The sequence below is a fragment of the Monodelphis domestica genome, chromosome 3 (assembly GCF_027887165.1).
Source record: "Monodelphis domestica isolate mMonDom1 chromosome 3, mMonDom1.pri, whole genome shotgun sequence".
NCBI classification, from domain to species: domain Eukaryota; kingdom Metazoa; phylum Chordata; class Mammalia; order Didelphimorphia; family Didelphidae; genus Monodelphis; species Monodelphis domestica.
In genome coordinates this window covers 308,974,451-308,993,324 of record NC_077229.1, presented here as the reverse complement: position 1 = coordinate 308,993,324, position 18,874 = coordinate 308,974,451, and the positions used below count along the sequence as shown (strand labels likewise).

The window sequence follows — 18,874 nt, the reverse complement described above, 5'->3', positions numbered from 1 at the left end:
TTACAATAAGCAGGGTACAAGCAGCAAAAATGCAGTAGAAAGGGATTCTAGGGTGGAGGTGAGTACATCAATAAAGTGGATAACCTTAGGCTGGCATGAAGGTAGAAATTGCAGGCTAGAGAATACAGGGAGTAGTTGAGGAGACAGGGGCTATGATAAGTATAAGAAGAAGATTCTTATATAACAGATTATAATCTGGACATGAGGGCATACAAAAATTGACAGAGAGGCAAGAGATTGTAATAAAAAAATTTCAGAGTTTACTTTTAAGAATATTTAACCTGAAATGATAATAGATGGCAAAACTGAAATATCTATTAGGGAGTTGAAAGTAAGAAGTGAAGTTTAAGAAAGAAGATGGCTAGATGCAAAGATTTGAAGTCATTGGTATTTTTTGAAATTTCCAGTTATTTTTATTATGTTCTTTGGGATGCGTTACTATCATCATTTATGTTAATAAAGAATGTTCTCATTAATCTTTAAGATAATTTACTGTAAGCTGACAAGAAATCCTCAGACTTTTTTCTTAGTGAAAAAATAAATGATTGTAAGGCTAGAGGTATAGTTCCAGTTTCATAACTTTATGAAATTTGTTCATTGTTCTCAGTTAAGTATTTTAGGATGAGTGTCTGTCAGATATTAATAATATGTCTTCATAATGAGCTTCAGTGAATCACAATTTGTAAATCTCTGAGGCAATATTTCAGTCAAAGAAGACTTCCTTCAAAAGATTTATGTGAAAATTTTAATGATGTTATAAGATTGTTTAATTTGAAAGAATGGCAGCTATATTAAGAAAAATTAATAGTGAATGCCAATTCGAGACATGGAGGTAATTTCATTGTTATTTTATATTAATCATATGTTCCTTTTGAGAACTGAATTGGGGATGAAGTTTGGTGAAAGATTGTGGGCCTCAGTTCGTAAAGTAGGTGGCCGTGAGCCAAAACATGTATCACTAGAGAAAGGTAAGCAGGAGCTATCACCAGGTGATTGACTGCCAGTGTTTAAATGGAATGACTCTTTCTTTTGCCTTCTGTGTTTTCTCCCACTGCTCTTGCCAGCAGCTACCCTGGGAGTCTTAAGAAAAAGGCAAATTTGAAGAGATTATAATCTGCTGCAGAAGAATATTTAATTTGATTGATTTTCCATTTACTTAAATAGAACAATATCACTTCTTTTCTTCTATAGTAGAACATTGTGGATGAAAATCAGATAATATATTTTCAAGTACTTTGTTAAGTATCAGAGCCTGGATTCAAATCCAGGTCTTCTGATTCCAAACCTATTGCCTTATTGTACTATCCCATGTTTCTTTTTGAATAACAGATTTATGAATCAGGGTTCTGTGAAAGTTAATTGTTAGCTTAATTCCCACTTCATACCATGTTTGCTGATATTGATGAGCATAGGAAAGTGTTCATTGGGTCAGGCTTTCTACCATAAAATAAATTATATGAGTTGGTAAAATCTTGCAACTATCTAGTCAATATGCAAGTAAACAGTAGAATGTGAGCATGTTTCATGTTTCTATTTGTTATTGACTCATGGCAGAAATAGATTTAATGAAAGGAAGGTATAAATTAAGCAAATAAATGGCTAATCTTGACAGAGGGACTCTGGTAAATAATTCAAACAAATTAACAAATTGGTGAGTCTATAGAATGGTGTATATACACTAATATACTAACTAATTAACTAATTTTTTTGAAGTAGTTATCATCAGAAGGAAAGGCATGCTGATGGAAGAGTATACCATATAACTGCTGAAAAGTAAGCCTATCAGTTACAATAAAAAAATGAAAAAAAATTATTATGTTCAGTCTGTGATCAGTGCTACCCAGAAGTGGAACTGAGGTTTAGAAAAAAAACACCATTTACAGAGCCCTTAAAGGATGGGAGTTGTTCTACGGATTCCAATGCTCTTTAATAATCAATATTAAATGTGGTAGAACCAGTATAGAATGAAAGTCTTGACTTGTTTCCTAGGTCAATTGTTTTTGCTATGAGATGTTTTCAATTTTCTTCTTTTTTCATTTTTGATTTTGTTTTAATATTTCTTGTTATCTAATGGAGTCATTTACTTCTGTTTGGTACATTCTGATTTTAATAGAGTTTATGGCTTGGGCAAAATTTCATACCTCTTATATCAAGTTGCTAATTACCTTTCCGGTTCTTTCTCTCACAGATATTAGTTTTCCCATTTTTTTTCCTCTAACACTCTCATTTCATTGACAAAACCATTTTTTAACTTTTTTATTCAGCTCTTGCTTGATCTCTTCTGGGAATTTCAGTTGAATTTGTCCCCATGCTGTGATTTTCTCTGAGACTTGCTTGTATATGTTTTAGAGTCATTCTTTTCTTCTGTGTTTGTGTTTGGAACATCCCTATTGCTCAAATAACTTTTTATGGTGAGTTCTTTTTTCCATCCTTCCAGCTTACTTTCCAACTTTAGACTTGATATTAGGAGCAGGTTCTGTGCTCTTTTATAGGGAAGATCTGGGCTGGCCCTGTTGCTGCTTTCTTGCGGTGTTGAGTGTTGTGCTTTTTCAGGATCTCAGAGATATCTCAGGCTCAGGAACTTTGTGCTTTGTGCCTTAAACAGTCTGATCCCATCTAATGGGTGATCTTCCTAATTTGAGTTCTTTGAGTTCCTTGCTACCCTTTCCAGTCTTCTCACACTTCATTTTCTTTCACATCCCTCTTCAGCTGTTATAGTCAATAGAACTCTGGGTCTGGAATCAAGAAGACTCTTCTTCCTGAGATCAAATCTGGCCTCAGGCACTTATTTGCTATGTGATCCTAAGCAAGTTACTTAACCCTGTTTGCCTTAAGGTTCCTTATCTGCAAAATAATTTGGAGAAGGAAATAGCAAAGCACTCCAGATCTTTGCCAGGAAAATCCCAAATGGGGTGTCAACCCACTATATTTCCAAGTGTTTGACCCTATAGGACTGGAGTTGAACTGAGTGAGAGAAAGACAGTAGAAACTGAGGAAAAAGCAAAGGATATTTTAATGTATTCTTCTTAGCAGAACAATTATGCATGTGGAGAACCTCTCTCCTAAGGAGAAGAGCCACCTTAGATGCATAAATTAGTCAGCTTTTCTTGTTTGAATGTTGAGGAAGAGAAAAAAAGAAAAAAGCCCCTAAGATTATTATTTGAGGTACAGGTAGAAGGGAAAATCCTTGACTGTAACTACTTGGAGTGACTTTTGGAATTCTGAGGAGATAGGCTGATAAGAGTTATCTAATCTGGAAATCTCAGGAGCCCCTCCTGGTAAGATAATGATCATTTTATCAGGAAAGAGTCCTGAAACTGTTCTCAGTCCAGGCTTTGTTGGTGCAGTTAGGATAAGGTTTAGTCAGTAGGTCCCCTTTTCTCAAGTTTAGCTTATAGTAGCAAAGGATTACTACTATGTATCAGAAACCCCTGGAAAAATGGAAGCTTGAACAAATCCAATCAATTATTATAGTCACTATTCCTTTTCATTTTCTTAGAGGTCATGAAGAATTGGATACAAATGAAAAACAACTGGGGGCAGCTGGGTGGCTCAGTGGATTGAGAGCCAGGGATAGAGATGGGAGGTCCTGGGTTCAAATTTGACCTCAGACATTTCCTAGCTGTATGATCCTGGGCAAGTTACTTAACCCCCATTGCCTAGCTTCCACCACTCTTCTGCTTTGGAAACCATACACAGTATTGATTCTAAGATGGAAAGTAAGGGTTTAAGAAAATAACAACAACAACTTTGATTCCCAGCTGGGTCGGTAGGTGGAGGATACCAGAGGATATATTGAGTTAGCTAAGTCTTAGTATAAGTGCAGTCCTGGGGATTGAGAGACTAGCAAGTCACATGGGGTTTTACTGGCTCAAAATCTGAAATACATAAAACTGAATAAACACACAGCTGTATAGATGACTTATGTATACCTAGGTCTCACTGATGGTTAGACATGTATACATCTATATATCTATTCACCACACATATATTTCACTGATAGATAAATTCATATTGATCTAGCTTTATATTTATATATGTCCATTGGTGAGATTATGTATATACATAAACACATAATTGCATATATGTATGCCCAAATATGCATGTCTATGCACATCAGATCCACTTCTACCTTTAGGTGATGCTCAGATAATAGATACATGTATAACCCATACCTGTGCCCATCCTCAAAACCTTGCCAGTTTACTAGGACTTACCAGAGCTTGTGGTTCATGAGTATACACAGACTACCCAGAGCCAGTTCCATACCAACCAGCACAGAATTTTAATAGCAGATTCTGGCAATGCCCATCATTCTAATGGGCAAATGTGAAGTATTGTTAAAATGCTTCAGGTCAGAAAAGAGTCTTATATTCCCTTAATTTGGTAGGGTGAGATTATACCTGAAAACAATTTACATATAAAAAGTAATGTTTTGTTTTAAAAACAGCATCCGATTATTCCCTTGCTGTTAGAATTAAGGAAAACTATTGGTTGAAGTTTACATTCATTAACCTGTTAAAAAAAAATTTCAGTCTCTAAAAATATTATCTTGTTGATTTAAGGCAATCAATCCTAATTCTTTGCTGACATGTTTTTTTACACTATTATTATATTCGCAAGAATAGAAGTGATTTGTCATTGCTCTGAGTCTGAATTGTTAGGTTATGGGCAATTGTTTTCTTGAGGACAAAGTCGTGATGACTGTATTCACTGACAATTATATTCATTGGAACCTTACTGTTATGTTGGTTCACCACAGCCTAACTTAGCCTGATTTAATAGAGCTAGTTTATTTTAATCAGGCTCTATAATGATAAGAGGACTGCAAGATCTCCCTCTAGTGTCCAATTTAATACTTGAGTGTTTGAAAAATGAAATCTTGGACAATTGTGATTTTCTTTAACATTCTTTTTATTTCCTTAATTACCACTATATTTGAATTCATAGGCATGACTTTGGGATTGAAATTGAAATCTGAAGTCCTCAGCATTCTCAGGTTTTAAGAAACTAGAGTTGGCAACTGTGAGTCATGAAAATAGCCTGCTAGGTAAAAGGTTGGTCTACACCTACTCATGTAATGAAAACTTTGCAAAGCAGTGAGTGGCTACAACTTGATTATACAACAATAAATTGAATTTCACTATTTGCAGACATTTTATCAGTGTTGAATGAGAAATATAGCCCCTGGATGAATTTGAAAGCAGTTATGCTTAAGGGAGGGAAAACCCCCCCACCTCTGTAGGGTTATCCATCAACACTTCCAAGATAACATTTTATCACTAATGCTAGAAATATCTTTCTTTTGGAAATTTACATTGGAACTCATTATCTCACAATGTCATTACAAAAATCCACAAACCTAACAATGACAACATTATTTAATCACCTCCTTGGCTAGCACAAGGAGTTTACTAGAATGTGAGCTTACTTTTGCAAATCTAATGCTGGAACTACTCTACCAAACTGATTTGAGGCATACACTTATTCCAGAGCTCAGAGCACACATGTCCTGCTCTCTGTGTCCAATCCTGAGGTTCAGTTTCATTGATCATACCAGTCCCATTGACAAAGCCTCTTATTGTCTTTGGATAAAATATAAACATCTTCTTTAGGCATTTGAAGTCTTTCACACTAAAGTCAGAGAAGTATTTATTGGTTTACTTACTACTATGTGCCAGACATTGGAAATGTAAAGACTGAAGAGACCTCATCCCTGTTCACCATAAGGGCATACTGAAGGTTTTAGAAGAGAAAGGCAAATTTGGGAAATGAACAACTAAGAATGAGAGTGGTGAGTGTCTGAGAGAATCTGAGAATGGGCATGAATGACAATCATGTGGGTTTTAAAATTAATAATCAATACCTAAATATTATATTTTATAAAGTTTTATTAATAATAACCGAAACAAAAGAACTGCCTGACTTCAGCCTGGTCCTAGCTCCAAGAGAGAAAGAGGGAGGAGGTACAGCCACTTAAATACAATTACACAAAATGGGGGCATGGAGGAAAATTGAATTTTGGGAAATACTAAGGGACTTCTGGGGGATGAAGTCCAAAGACTCAAAATCTTCATTTAAACAATCACAATAGGCTAGGATAGAGTATGCCTGACAGAATGTAAAGAATAATTTTACTTGGCATTTTACAAATAGTCAAAAGGGCTTTAAACTGAAAAAAAGAAGTACATGGGTGGTAGTGGAGCAAAATACTATCAATATGCTATCATATATATTATATATCACTATGTTGTCTCATACGTCATAGATATGATAGTATTATATCTTTCAGTAGAGTCATGGGAGTTGATCCAGGAACAAGAAGGGCAAAGCATGGTTGAAAACTTTTTCATGATGATCAATATAGGCAGAAATGATTAAGTTAATATTCTATAGCCCACCTGGGCTGAAGAAATGGATGGAGAGTTTAGGAAACAGAACACAACCTAGCATAGAGGCATGCTATAGTAATGATAAAGGACTTTTATTTGTGTAGACATCTGGTGGAACTCTTTCTCTCTCTGCCAAATGCAAAGCAGTTGCTACTCTATTAAGTTGCTTTAATGATTACTTCTTTCTTCAAAAGGTAGTAAAGGCAATAAAAGGAAAACCTTTTCTGAATCTAAATCTCACCAATGAAGAGGAGCTTAGTTGCTGGGTATAGAAATAGTGGGAAATGGGGTAAATCCATTAAAATTTGTGATAGAGAAGAAGAAAGACAGTTTGAAATATGCCCATGGTTTCAGGTGAGCAAATTTCCTAGGGTTCAGAAAAAGAATAGGTTGGAAAATATCTACTGAAATTTTCTAGGAGAAGCCAGCTCAGGAGGGATGGAAAAACTCTCAGTAATGAAGTTTTGATGAAACAGAGAGAAATGATTCAGATGAGAGGGAAAAAAGGAGGAATTGTCTCAAGAAACTGAGGTGGATACATAGGGAACTCAGTCACCATAGTAGATTTTTAAGACTCGTATAGAAGATGGAAACAAGGGCAGGTAATGGAGCATAAATATAAAATGTGGCACAATGCCCTAATGACAGTGCCAGGAATGCAAGCATTCAGAATGAAATGAAGTTGGCAAGAAAAGCTAATGAGAACTGAGAGAGGCTTTTAAAATTATATAAGGGAAAAGGAATAGGACCACTGCTCAGAGTGGTTGGGATGTTTTATGATGAAAGGGAGATGGCAAAGCTGCTCAATACTCATTTTGCTTGAGTTTTCTCTGCCAAGTGCAATGATGTCTAGGCTAGAAAGGAAACAACAAACACAGCTAATAGGGAATTGATACCTTAGAGAATGAGAAGTTAGTAAGAGAACACATATCTGTCCTTCATGAGTTTAGGTCATCAGAACCAAATAAACTAGATTTTTTTGGGCAATAAAGAAAATGGAAATAGTTATTTTTGAGCTACCATAATGATGTCTGACAGATCATGGGGACTAGAATAAGAGTCATTTAACTAGAGGAGAACAAACGTCCTGATTTTTTAAAAAGAGATAGGGGCTGCAGGGAGGGAAAGAAGAGAGTTTGCAAAATGTAAGCCAGTAAACTTGGTTTCAATTAATTGTAAATTTCTAGAATCTACTATGAATGAAATGGTTAGCATCTAGAAAAGGAAACAAAGAGCCAGTTTGGCTTAATTCAGAACAGATCATGTCAGACTAAATGAATTTCTTATTATGTTGACAGGTTACTAGATAAGGGGAATCATAAACATTATTTACTTAGATTTTTAGCAATACATGTGACAAAGTCTTCTATGCTATTATAATGGAAAGGAAAAAGATATGATTTAAATAGTGGCATAGTTGGATCAGTTTAAACTTGCTGAATGGCCAGATACAAGGAGTAGTTATTAATGTCAATATCAACTGTAAATTCAGAGATCTGTACGTGATCCTAAGCTGTTTAATAATTTAACTCATGAGTTAAAGATTTAAGTAGTATCCCTATCAAATCTGCCCATGAGAGAAAGAGATGGGAGGTGTCTAGATGATCAAGATTTACAAAGTGGCACCTAACTGTGCCATTGGATAAAGTGTGAGGCTTGAAGTCAGGAAGAATGACTTCAAATCTGGGTTCAATTCTGGCACCAGACACTTAAGGCTGTGTGACCCTGGACAAATCACTTAACCCTGTTTGCCTCATTTCCTCATCTGTAAAATGAACTGGAGAAGGAAATGGCAAACTATTCCAATATCTTTGCCAAGAAAACCCCAAGTGGGGTTGGATATAACTAAAAATGATGGAACAACAAAAATGTATAGGTTATTCCTGAGTTTCCTTTCCTATTTCTAAATTACAAGTGAATTATATCTGTTAGTAATCTCTCTTGCCTGTGTAATTTATTTTCCAGCTTCATCTTATCCATTGGAATTCCACCCTTTATAGCAGCATTGATGAGGCTGTGGGGAAAACACATGGAATAGCTATCATTGCTTTGTTTGTTCAGGTAAATGGTCTACTATTAAGAGCATACATTATGGTTTAGAGATGCCAAATTATATTCTTTAATTTGCTTGGAATTAGATTTTTATTTTGTTGTTTAATTAAGTAAGCTTAATTCCTTTAAAAAGTATATGTCTTTGGAGATTAAGATGTAGAAAGCTGTGTTCCTTAGTTGAAAAGATTTAACCTCTTTTAGATATATTAAAAAAATTCCTTCCTAATATTTTCTTCAGAATACTATTCTGGAAGTGCTAATATTTCGGAAAAGAGAATTTAGTTAAAGTGTTTTAAAACAATATTCATTTATTTTATGGGATATAATTCTTTAGAATGTTCTTGGACTCAGGCTAACCATAGAATCTATGAAGTATAACTCACATAACTTCTTAGTTGATTAGATTAAGCTAGAGAAAAGCAAGGAAATATAAAGCCTAAGTTTAAAACTACAAGAAATGAGTCAGTTAGCTAGTTCATAATATGAATGATTGCAACTTCAGCTCATCAGCTTAGAGTCTTAAGATGTGTGGAGATTTAAGAGATCCTTTTAGATTTTAGAAATGACCAAACTAAGGTCCAGCAAGTTTACTTGGGATTGGTCAAACAGAAGGTTACAAAAAAATTTTTTTGAAAGCATTAGTTCTCTGGATTCCTACCAGGTTGAGAAAATCTGCAACAATAATTTTGACTTGGTTGTTACTGTTGAATTCACAGAAGAACTAATTGTCCAAAACTGGATTACTATAGCAATGTTTTCAAAAGTATTAATAATTTGCTATTGCTTTTCTTTTATAAATAACTCTAAGGTTTGGAGTTTTGTCTCTTTGTGAATGAAAGCTGTCCAAGAATGAGTACTCTTTTTAAAGAACATATAACTCTAGATTAGAATGAAATGATAAATGTCTTATACATCCATGCCTTGAAAATTTGGTACATTTCCATTTAATTTAAAAAGAATATCCATCTTTAGTACTTTGATGGATTTGTGATCTCATTGATTTGGGCAAGCCCTCCATGTATAATCTATCAAGTTAAAAAATGATTCCCTTTTATAACCAATCATAAAGGATTTATTAAGCAAGCATGCTTGCTTGGCACATTTTTAGGGCATAATATTAGGTGCTATGGGATAAACATGAAGTATAAAATAGGGACCTTGCTCTCAAGGTGCTTACAGTCCTAAAGGAGAATAAGACATATATATTTCAAACAATTTTGAAACAAAGATATGACATTATTATATATGATAAATAATTATAAAACATGATAAATAATGTGGCTTTGATTCCTATATGCTAAAGAAGCCTAGGAATATGTAAGTTGAAATAGAGGGGAAGTATTTATTTATGAGCACCTATACTTTTGCAAATGTGCCTACATCTCTCATATTTGTTGATTAAAATGGAATTAGATCTATGTTTGGAAATGAAGCTGTCTAAAGAAGAATAAAGAACTGACAATCCACCAAAATCAGTTTGATTAATTAGGGACTAATGATTTGATTTATGAATTACACAAAACCCTTGTCCCCTCTCCCCCTTTTTTTTCTTCTTGTTTTACTAACATTTTACTGTAAGGACTCCAGAGGAAGAGGGAAATTGCAAATAAAATATTTCAATTTTATTCCTAAGAGGTAGCTATTATTTATAACTATGTAACTATATATATGCATATAAGAAAGGCAGAACTGATAGTTAAAATGCCTTTTTGGATAATAATGATGATGTTATTTATTCTTTATCTGCCTCAGTTTGTTCATCTGTAAAATAGGAATAATAATAGCATCTATTTCCTATGGCTGTTGGAAAGATCAAAAGTGATAATAATTATAATGAACTTAGCACAGTGTCTGGAAAAGAGTAACTGCTATATGAATGTTAGATATTAGTATTGACATTTACATAGCACTTTAAGGGTTTTTTTTAATGCTTCACATGCCATAATTTTACTTAAGAATTTTAAAAAACATGATGGGCCAGAACAGAAAAAAAAAGAAAATTAATTTGTTTTGTTCTTATCTTAGAAACTCTATCTAAGTAGACTAAATACTGACACTATCCCATCATTAATCTATATAACATTAATAATGTAGGAAAACTTCCTTTACTGATGTAGATTAGCAATCATCTACAACATAGAGTTTTAGAGACTTACCTGGGAAATTTTACTTTGGCCAGGGTCACATTGAGCAGAGGCAGGACTTGAATCTAGATATTTCTAACTCAGAGTCTGTTCTATTTCCATTTCATCAGAATAGCAAATATTAGAATAAAACAAAAAAATGATAACAAATTTCTTTCTAAGTTTTCCCCATCTATCAAAAATAAACTAGCTTGTAAATATTATTTGTTTAACTAAAAACAAATTTACTTTAAATAACATAATATAAACAGCATGTTCTTATGGATTTAATTTGAAAGAAAAACCCTATAGTTAAACTGTTTAAGATCAAAGTCATATATCTATAAATACCTAATATTACCCTTACTTCAGTTACTGTATATCTGGTATGTTGTGCCTGCTCTTAGATGATACTAATGGAGATGGAAAAAAAAATCCCTCCATATTGCTGTTTTGCAAAGCTGGAGGTTAGGGGAGATTAAAAAGAGAAAAAAAAGTTTAACCATGCTCTTGGTGCATTGTGTTATTTTCCCTGAATATTTTTCAAATAAAATATGATGTGTTCTCCACATTTTCATCTTATGATGTATCATAAAAGACATTGTTGCCTTGCTATATAATAGGATGAAATTAAATAAATTGCTGTTCATTAGTTATCTGATTCTTTTGTTGTGCCAGTTTTGGCTACAACTTTGATTTTATATAAGTATCTTTTAGTTTATTTTTAGAGCATTTTTATACCCGAGTCATTTAATTTTGTTTGATGGTGCTATAGCCTGGCCTAATTATTAATGTGGAAGTTAGTGAATTATTACCAACAAAGGGATGCTACATATCTCAGATCATTAACTTATTATATATTTTGTATAATACACTGAAAAATGGAAATCTTTATTTTGGGACTGTTTATTTATTACATTTCAGATAGGGAAAGAACACATTGGCTTGAAGGCAGTGACTGATGTTCTCCAGGATATTCAGTACAAGGTAAGTCATTATTTAAAAGGAAAAAACAAAACAAAACAAAACAAAACATCAAAAATCTTGCTCTGTGAGAGTTAGATAAATCAACAGAAGTTGTAAGTCAAGTATCAAAAATATTTGCCTTAAAAAGTACAATGAAACGAGCCAATATAATAAAAATGACCATCCTACCCAAACTTATTTATCTATTTAGTGCCATACCCATTGAACTACCAAAATACTTCTTCACTGATTTAGAAAAAACCATAACAAAGTTCATTTGGAAGAACAAAAGATCAAGGATATCCAGGGAAATAATGAAAAAAAAAAACACATACGATGGGGGCCTTGCAGTCCCTGACCTAAAACTATATTACAAAGCAGCAGTCATCAAAACAATTTGGTACTGGCTAAGAAACAGAAAGGAAGATCAGTGGAATAGACTGGGGGAAAGCGACCTCAGCAAGACAGTATACGATAAACCCAAAGATCCCAGCTTTTGGGACAAAAATCCACTATTCGATAAAAACTGCTGGGAAAATTGGAAGACAGTGTGGGAGAGACTAGGAATAGATCAACACCTCACACCCTACACCAAGATAAATTCAAAATGGGTGAGTGAATTAAACATAAAGAAGGAAACCATAAGTAAATTGGGTAAACACAGAATAGTATACATGTCAGACCTTTGGGAGGGGAAAGGCTTTAAAACCAAGCAAGATATAGAAAGAATCACAAAATGTAAAATAAATAATTTTGACTACATCAAACTAAAAAGCTTTTGTACAAACAAAACCAATATAACTAAAATCAGAAGGGAAACAACAAATTGGGAAAAAATTTTCATAGAAACCTCTGACAAAGGTTTAATTACTCATATTTATAATGAGCTAAATCAATTGTACAAAAAATCAAGCCATTCTCCAATTGATAGATGGGCAAGGGCAATGGATAGGCAGTTCTCAGATAAAGAAATCAAAACTATTAACAAGCACATGAAGAAGTGCTCTACATCTCTTATAATCAGAGAGATGCAAATCAAAACAACTCTGAGGTATCACCTCACACCTAGCAGATTGGCTAACATTACAGCAAAGGAAAGTAATGAATGCTGGAGGGGATGTGGCAAAGTAGGGACATTAATTCATTGCTGGTGGAGTTGTGAATTGATCCAACCATTCTGGAGGGCAATTTGGAACTATGCCCAAAGGGCGACAAAAGAATATCTACCCTTTGACCCAGCCATAGCACTGCTGGGTCTGTACCCCAAAGAGATAATGGACACAAAGACTTGTACAAAAATATTCATAGCTGCGCTCTTTGTGGTGGCCCAAAACTGGAAAACGAGGGGATGCCCATCAATTGGGGAATGGCTGAACAAACTGTGGTATATGTTGGTGATGGAGTACTATTGTGCTAAAAGGAATAATAAAGTGGAGGAGTTCCATGGAGACTGGAACAACCTCCAGGAAGTGATGCAGAGCGAAAGGAGCAGAACCAGGAAAACATTGTACACAGAGACTGATACACTGTGGTATAATCGAACGTAATGGACTTCTCCATTAGTGGCGGTGTAATGTCCCTGAACAACTTGCAGGGATCCAGGAGAAAAAAACACCATTCATAAGCAAAGGATAAACTATGGGAGTGGAAACACCGAGAAAAAGCAACTGCCTGAATACAGAGGTTGAGGGGACATGACAGAGGATAGACTTTAAATGAACACTCTAATGCAAATACTATCAACAAAGCAATGGGTTCAAATCAAGAAAACATCTAATGCCCAGTGGACTTACGCGTCGGCTATGGGGGGTGGGGGGGAGGAAAAGAAAATGATCTATGTCTTTAACGAATAATGCTTGGAAATGATCAAATAAAATATATTTTAAAAAAAAGTACAATGAAGCTATACAAAATTATTTCAATTATAAAACAAAAAGAGAATGTGACCTGGAAGATTCAATTCACTTGAATGCTAGGTCATAGGAAAATGGTGTTAAATGGATTGTGGAGTCAAATTTTTATATAGGCCATATTATCTTACAGGTCTATACTGAGTCCATTCGAAAGTGGGCCTGGAGAATTTAGTTCAGTCTTGTACTGCTGTCATAGATATGGTGTTGAGGCAATGCCGATTTAGTCTAAAAGTATTCAGCGATATCAAGTTCATTTCAGAACTAATTTGGAGATTAAGATTTTTTCAATTCCACTCTGGATTATCTGTGGGATCTTGTTCTAATCTAGAACCTTCAAGAGAGATGGAGCAATCCTAACATGCAGCCATAGAGAACATCTCATGAGGCTCCTTTGTCTCGCCTGGGGTCACTTTAAGAGTGGATTTCTTAAGTCAAACCTAGGCAACACTAATTTTTTTTTTCTTTAGACTTTCCTATACGAGTTTATTTAGATGGAGTAACAATGGACAGTAAAGTATTAGAAACACTTCAGTCCAAATGACTGGAGAGAGGCACATCTCATCCTGCTTAATACTTGATTGATATGCACCAGGAATGCAAAAGATGCTCATGTTTTTGTTTTAGCTATTTTGGTATTAGCTACTGAAAAACAAGGAATTGAATCTATCTATCCATCCATCCATCTATCTATCTATCTATCTATCTATCTATCTATCTATCTATCTATCTATCTGTCTGTCTGTCTATCTAGCTATGTCTATCCTTCATTCTCTCTATCTGTCCTTCATTCTGTCTGCCTATCTATGACCTTCATTCTATGTCTGTCTGTCTATTTATCTGTGTATCTTTCATTCTATATCTATTTGTCCTTCATTCTCTGTCTGTCTATCTAAATCTATATCTATGTCTGTCTGTCCTTCATTCTATATCTGTTTATCTATCTATGTCTGTCTTTCATTCTGTCTGTCCTTTATTCTATGTCCATCTATCTACCTCTATCTACCTACCTACCTACCTACCTACCTACCTATCTATCTATCTATCTATCTATCTATCTATCTATCTATCTATCTATCTATCTATCTATCTATCTATGCCTGTCTGTCTGCCTGCCTGCTAGCGTATCTGCCTATCTTTATACCTATAGTCAATTAATTTTTGGAGGTATAAATGGTATCCTAATGCAACACAAAGATGGTAGACAAACTCAGTTTATCACATTAAAGCAAACTCTTGCTTTGAATAAGGAATTAATATTTTAAAATTCACTTTGGGGGAATATATAACACTAATTTTCATTTAATTTTAAGCAGAAGAGCAAATCATTTGGGGATCTCAAATGTGAAATTTTGAATGATAGGACATATATTTTCCTTAAATTCAAATCTGGCATCAAGAGAAGACTACTGATCCCAATAAACTTTTATCCTTGAAGAACATTTGTCTTTTAGTAATTAGGAAGAAAAAATAAATGAGTAGACTAGAGAGAACTAGAAATAAGCATAGATTTATAGTAGAATTAATTTGATGGAAACTTCAAATTTATTCCTGACCAGAAAACAATCCAGCACATGTTGTATAGTTGCAAATATTGTAGAGACTCAGTGATTGCCATTTAAAGAGTATCTAGACATTTTACTTCATATTTTTTCACATGTCACATTCAAAATTGATGAAGTAAATGAGTATTTTTTTTTCTCCAGGGGAAGACTAAAATAATACCCTGCTTTAATCCAAATACTTTGTTACCAGGTAAGTTTGTAAAGTGAATTGTAACTAAAAGAATAAATAAACATTATGTCATCTTTTGAATTTATACCTTTTTATTTTCAAAAAAATTGTGTTGGAAGTTCTCATTGAATTGCATCTGTGAGTATGGATGGCATGAACTAAATTCCAGTAGTTGAGAGTCAACTTTGCCAATAGGATGGGGAATTTGTCAGGAATAATAACCGTGACAACAATAGCAGTTACGAGATGTTTCTTAGGTACAAAGCACTTAACATTTTATCTTTATAAGACTGTATGAGGTAGCCAGTACAAGAATGGTCATACCCCTCAAAAGGTTGCTCCTGCCAACATTAAGAACCCCACTTATACTTTACTCAATCCTTGAAATAAAATTGGAGACTCTCTTCTGTAAGGTCCTTTCTGCCAGTCACCAGAGACCATTCTATCCCAGGTAGTAATTCAATCACAGAGAGAAGTTAAGCCCTTTATACAAACAATTGACTGAAAATGGGATGAAATCTCTTATCAGCAGCAGTGTTATGCACAACAAAGGGGCAGAAAGTGAATGGCTCCATTGAGCTGCCTCTGGAATATAAAGGAAAAAAAAATTAGGGAAAAAAAATCTTAAGGGTTTAAACACTTGTAGTCATACTTCTGGATATTCTAAGACACTTTCCATAGGAAAGAGGAATTTCACTCACTGCATCTCACATTGCAGGTATAATCAACTTCTCCACCTCTTCTGCATATTGAAATGATACTCAGCACTTTTCCATTGTTCTGATAAGCTGGAATGTGCTTTTCTTAACTATCCATGTTAATAAATAGGTTGATTTCGAAGTGATGACTTATCATGTTTACATTGGATTTTTTCCTTCATGAAATTTTAACAGAGTGAAATGGGTATCATCCATAAGTTCTATCAGTGTCACTAGTAATTTAGAAGAATTAATGTTTGGGGGAACTTGTGGTAAACCCCAGGTTTGGGACAGGTACCCTTTGCAAGAATGCAAGACCATAATTTAAATTAAAAATAAAAAGAGAAATTTATTAATTAGGAATTCATGTTGAATTTGGCTGGGAGGACAGTGCAGGTGGGACACTGCCTCCTAAAGGAGATGTGTTCTGGGCTTCTTATACCCTTATGACCTGGGAGAGGGAATGGAATGAGGTTGGATAGAAGTGGGGGATATTTGTTATTTGAGCAAGGCTAGAGTGATGTTTTGTGTCCCAAAGCACAGGGGGTGCCCAGCATAGTTTATGGGACAAAGTAGGTGTCCTAGATTACAACTGGATGGATTCAGAACATAACCAGAAGATGTATATCTGTGTCCATCTCAAAATCTAGGTGAGAATCCAAGGGCAATATTTTTCTCAGGGGCCTTTCATTATCATGAATCTCTGATGCCCAGAGTCACCTTTTCCTCAGCATTAACAAGAATACAAGGAAGGAAAGAAATTTTCCTGTTTTCTGTCTGACCTAAATACTTCTAGGGTTTGAGGTGTCTAAGGGAAACCCAGGATCCCATGTCATTAGTATAAGTTACTCTATGGAAAATCTGAAGTATATTTCCAAATTAGTTGTTTTCTAAAAGCATGGATTATTATAATAGCCTGTTATTTGATCTTCCTTCTAATGAAGTGGCACAATGAATAAACAGAATGCTAGTCTTGGAGGCAGGAAGATGGGAGTTCAAATCTTGCCCCTCATGCAATCTGTACAGCCCTGGGGAAGTCAATATCTCAGTCTCAGTTTCCTCACCAGTAAAATGGGGATTATAAAGACATCTATCTTATAGGGCTTTTGTGAAAATTACATGAGATGATATTTGAAAAGCACTTTGTAAACCTTAAAGCATTGTATGAATGCTAGACATTATCCTTGATTAACATATTATTGTAATTTCTTTCTTTCAAAAAAACCAGATCCTCTTCTGCGTGATTATTGGGTATATGAAGGCTCCCTTACTATCCCACCTTGCAGTGAAGGTGTTACTTGGATCTTATTCCGATACCCTTTAACTATATCCCAGATACAGGTAATGGTTGTACCATAAATGTTCATAAAATATGGTTGTGAGTTAAAGGTTAAATTTTATTGATATAGAAAAGGACATATCAGTTTTACACTGAAGTCTCCACTAGATCAGTACAAGTCTTTTTCAAATAAAAGTTGTATTTTGAATCAGTGAGAAAAATTGAAAGGTCAAAGATTGAAGGAGGGGGATGATATATTTATTATTGATTGTTTGTATTTAAAATATTTTTCCCCTAAGGAAAAGCAAAAAAGTCAATGAAAAATAAATAAATGCACTCTTTCAGTTTAAGTTATCCATTAGTCAATAAACAACAAACATTTTAAAGTGGTTTTTATGTGACAGGCACTTTGTGCTAGAAAAAGAAAGACAAAACTGTAATAGTCTCTGCCTTCAAGGAATTTACATCGTAATGAGGGAAATAACATGCACATTTATGAGTATATAGATAATATATTAAAATCCAAAGTAATTTTAGAAGAGAGAATATGAGTTTCTAGGAAGCAAGGAGGAAGAAAGGCTTCATGGAGAAAGTGGCTCTTGAGCTGATTCTTAAAGGAAATCAGAGATTCCAAGAGGCAGAGATGAGATAAGTTAGGGTTGAGGTCTCACTGAAGGGGCCAAGCCCTTGGGAAGAAATGTTGAAAGAAAAGATGAAACTTAAGGGTATCTGGAGCTAAGATTCTACAGTGCAAGAAAGGAGTGGCTTCACATATGAACCTCTGACAATACAAGCTAGTAGCAAGGTTTTTGCTACCTTTACCTAGGCTAAAGAGCATGACTGCACCTTGTCTGAAGATTTTAGCTGAGTCAGAAACTGAAGGAGAGGCTACAGACTAATAGTATCTAAATACATCTGTCTAGGGAGCCATTTTAGGGAACCACCAAGTGGCTCCATGGTTGGAGAGTCAGGAGGAAACACAGGAGGACCAGGGTTCAAATCTGGCCTCAGACATTTCCCAACTATGTGATCCTAACCCCCATGTGTAGTCTTTTCTGCTTTTCTGCCTTGGAACCATTACACAGTTGATTCTAAGAAAAAAGGTAAAGGCTTAAAAAAATAAGTACATATATCCAACAGAGCAGCACACGAGATTGTCCAGTAGAACAGCACTTTTCAGAAACCAGACTCCAGTGAAACCAGACTATGAAAACACGTAAGTAGTATCCCTTTAAGCAAACCATAAGACTAATGCCAACAGGCACAGTATGATGACATGACTAGAAGACATCAGTGTGCATCTAAGTTTTAAAGGCGTGAGTTTTTTCTCTAAGCCTGTGCCTTGGCCAAATGTCCCATTTGCATGCCTCCACACCTGAGTCCCCTCTGGGTATCCACTTTTCTCATTGATTCAGTGGGTATTTATGAAAGACTTCACTCTAGGTTAAAGGGAGAAATGTTTTGTTACTACTTTTTGTAATATACCATCTTATTAAATGCTCTTCCTTTGAATTAACTGTGTGTCCCTTGGATGCTATCAAAGGGCTAATTGTACACTTTAATATAATATGGACTGCATTTAAGAGTATTGTGGGCTTAGTCTCACCCAGACTGTATTTGACACCTTTTGTAATGTAAACCACAGCTTTCCAGAATAAAGACCAGCAGAATGCCTGACCTCATGGTATTGATCCATTGAGAAAATTGTCTTATGAGATCA

The 18,874-nt window shown here is 34.8% G+C and overlaps 1 protein-coding gene across 2 annotated transcripts in view; it reads left to right on the top strand.

Annotated features, from left to right (window-relative positions):
- Positions 1-18,874, top strand: part of CA8 (carbonic anhydrase 8) — a 146,582-nt gene that overhangs the window by 55,194 nt on the left and 72,514 nt on the right. For both annotated transcript variants that reach the window (XM_001368314.4, XM_007487085.3), the window contains exons 4-7: positions 8,358-8,453; positions 11,492-11,554; positions 15,150-15,198; positions 17,104-17,216. In XM_001368314.4, coding sequence (XP_001368351.1) covers positions 8,358-8,453; positions 11,492-11,554; positions 15,150-15,198; positions 17,104-17,216 — 321 coding nt within the window. The remainder of the gene's footprint in view (positions 1-8,357; positions 8,454-11,491; positions 11,555-15,149; positions 15,199-17,103; positions 17,217-18,874) is intronic.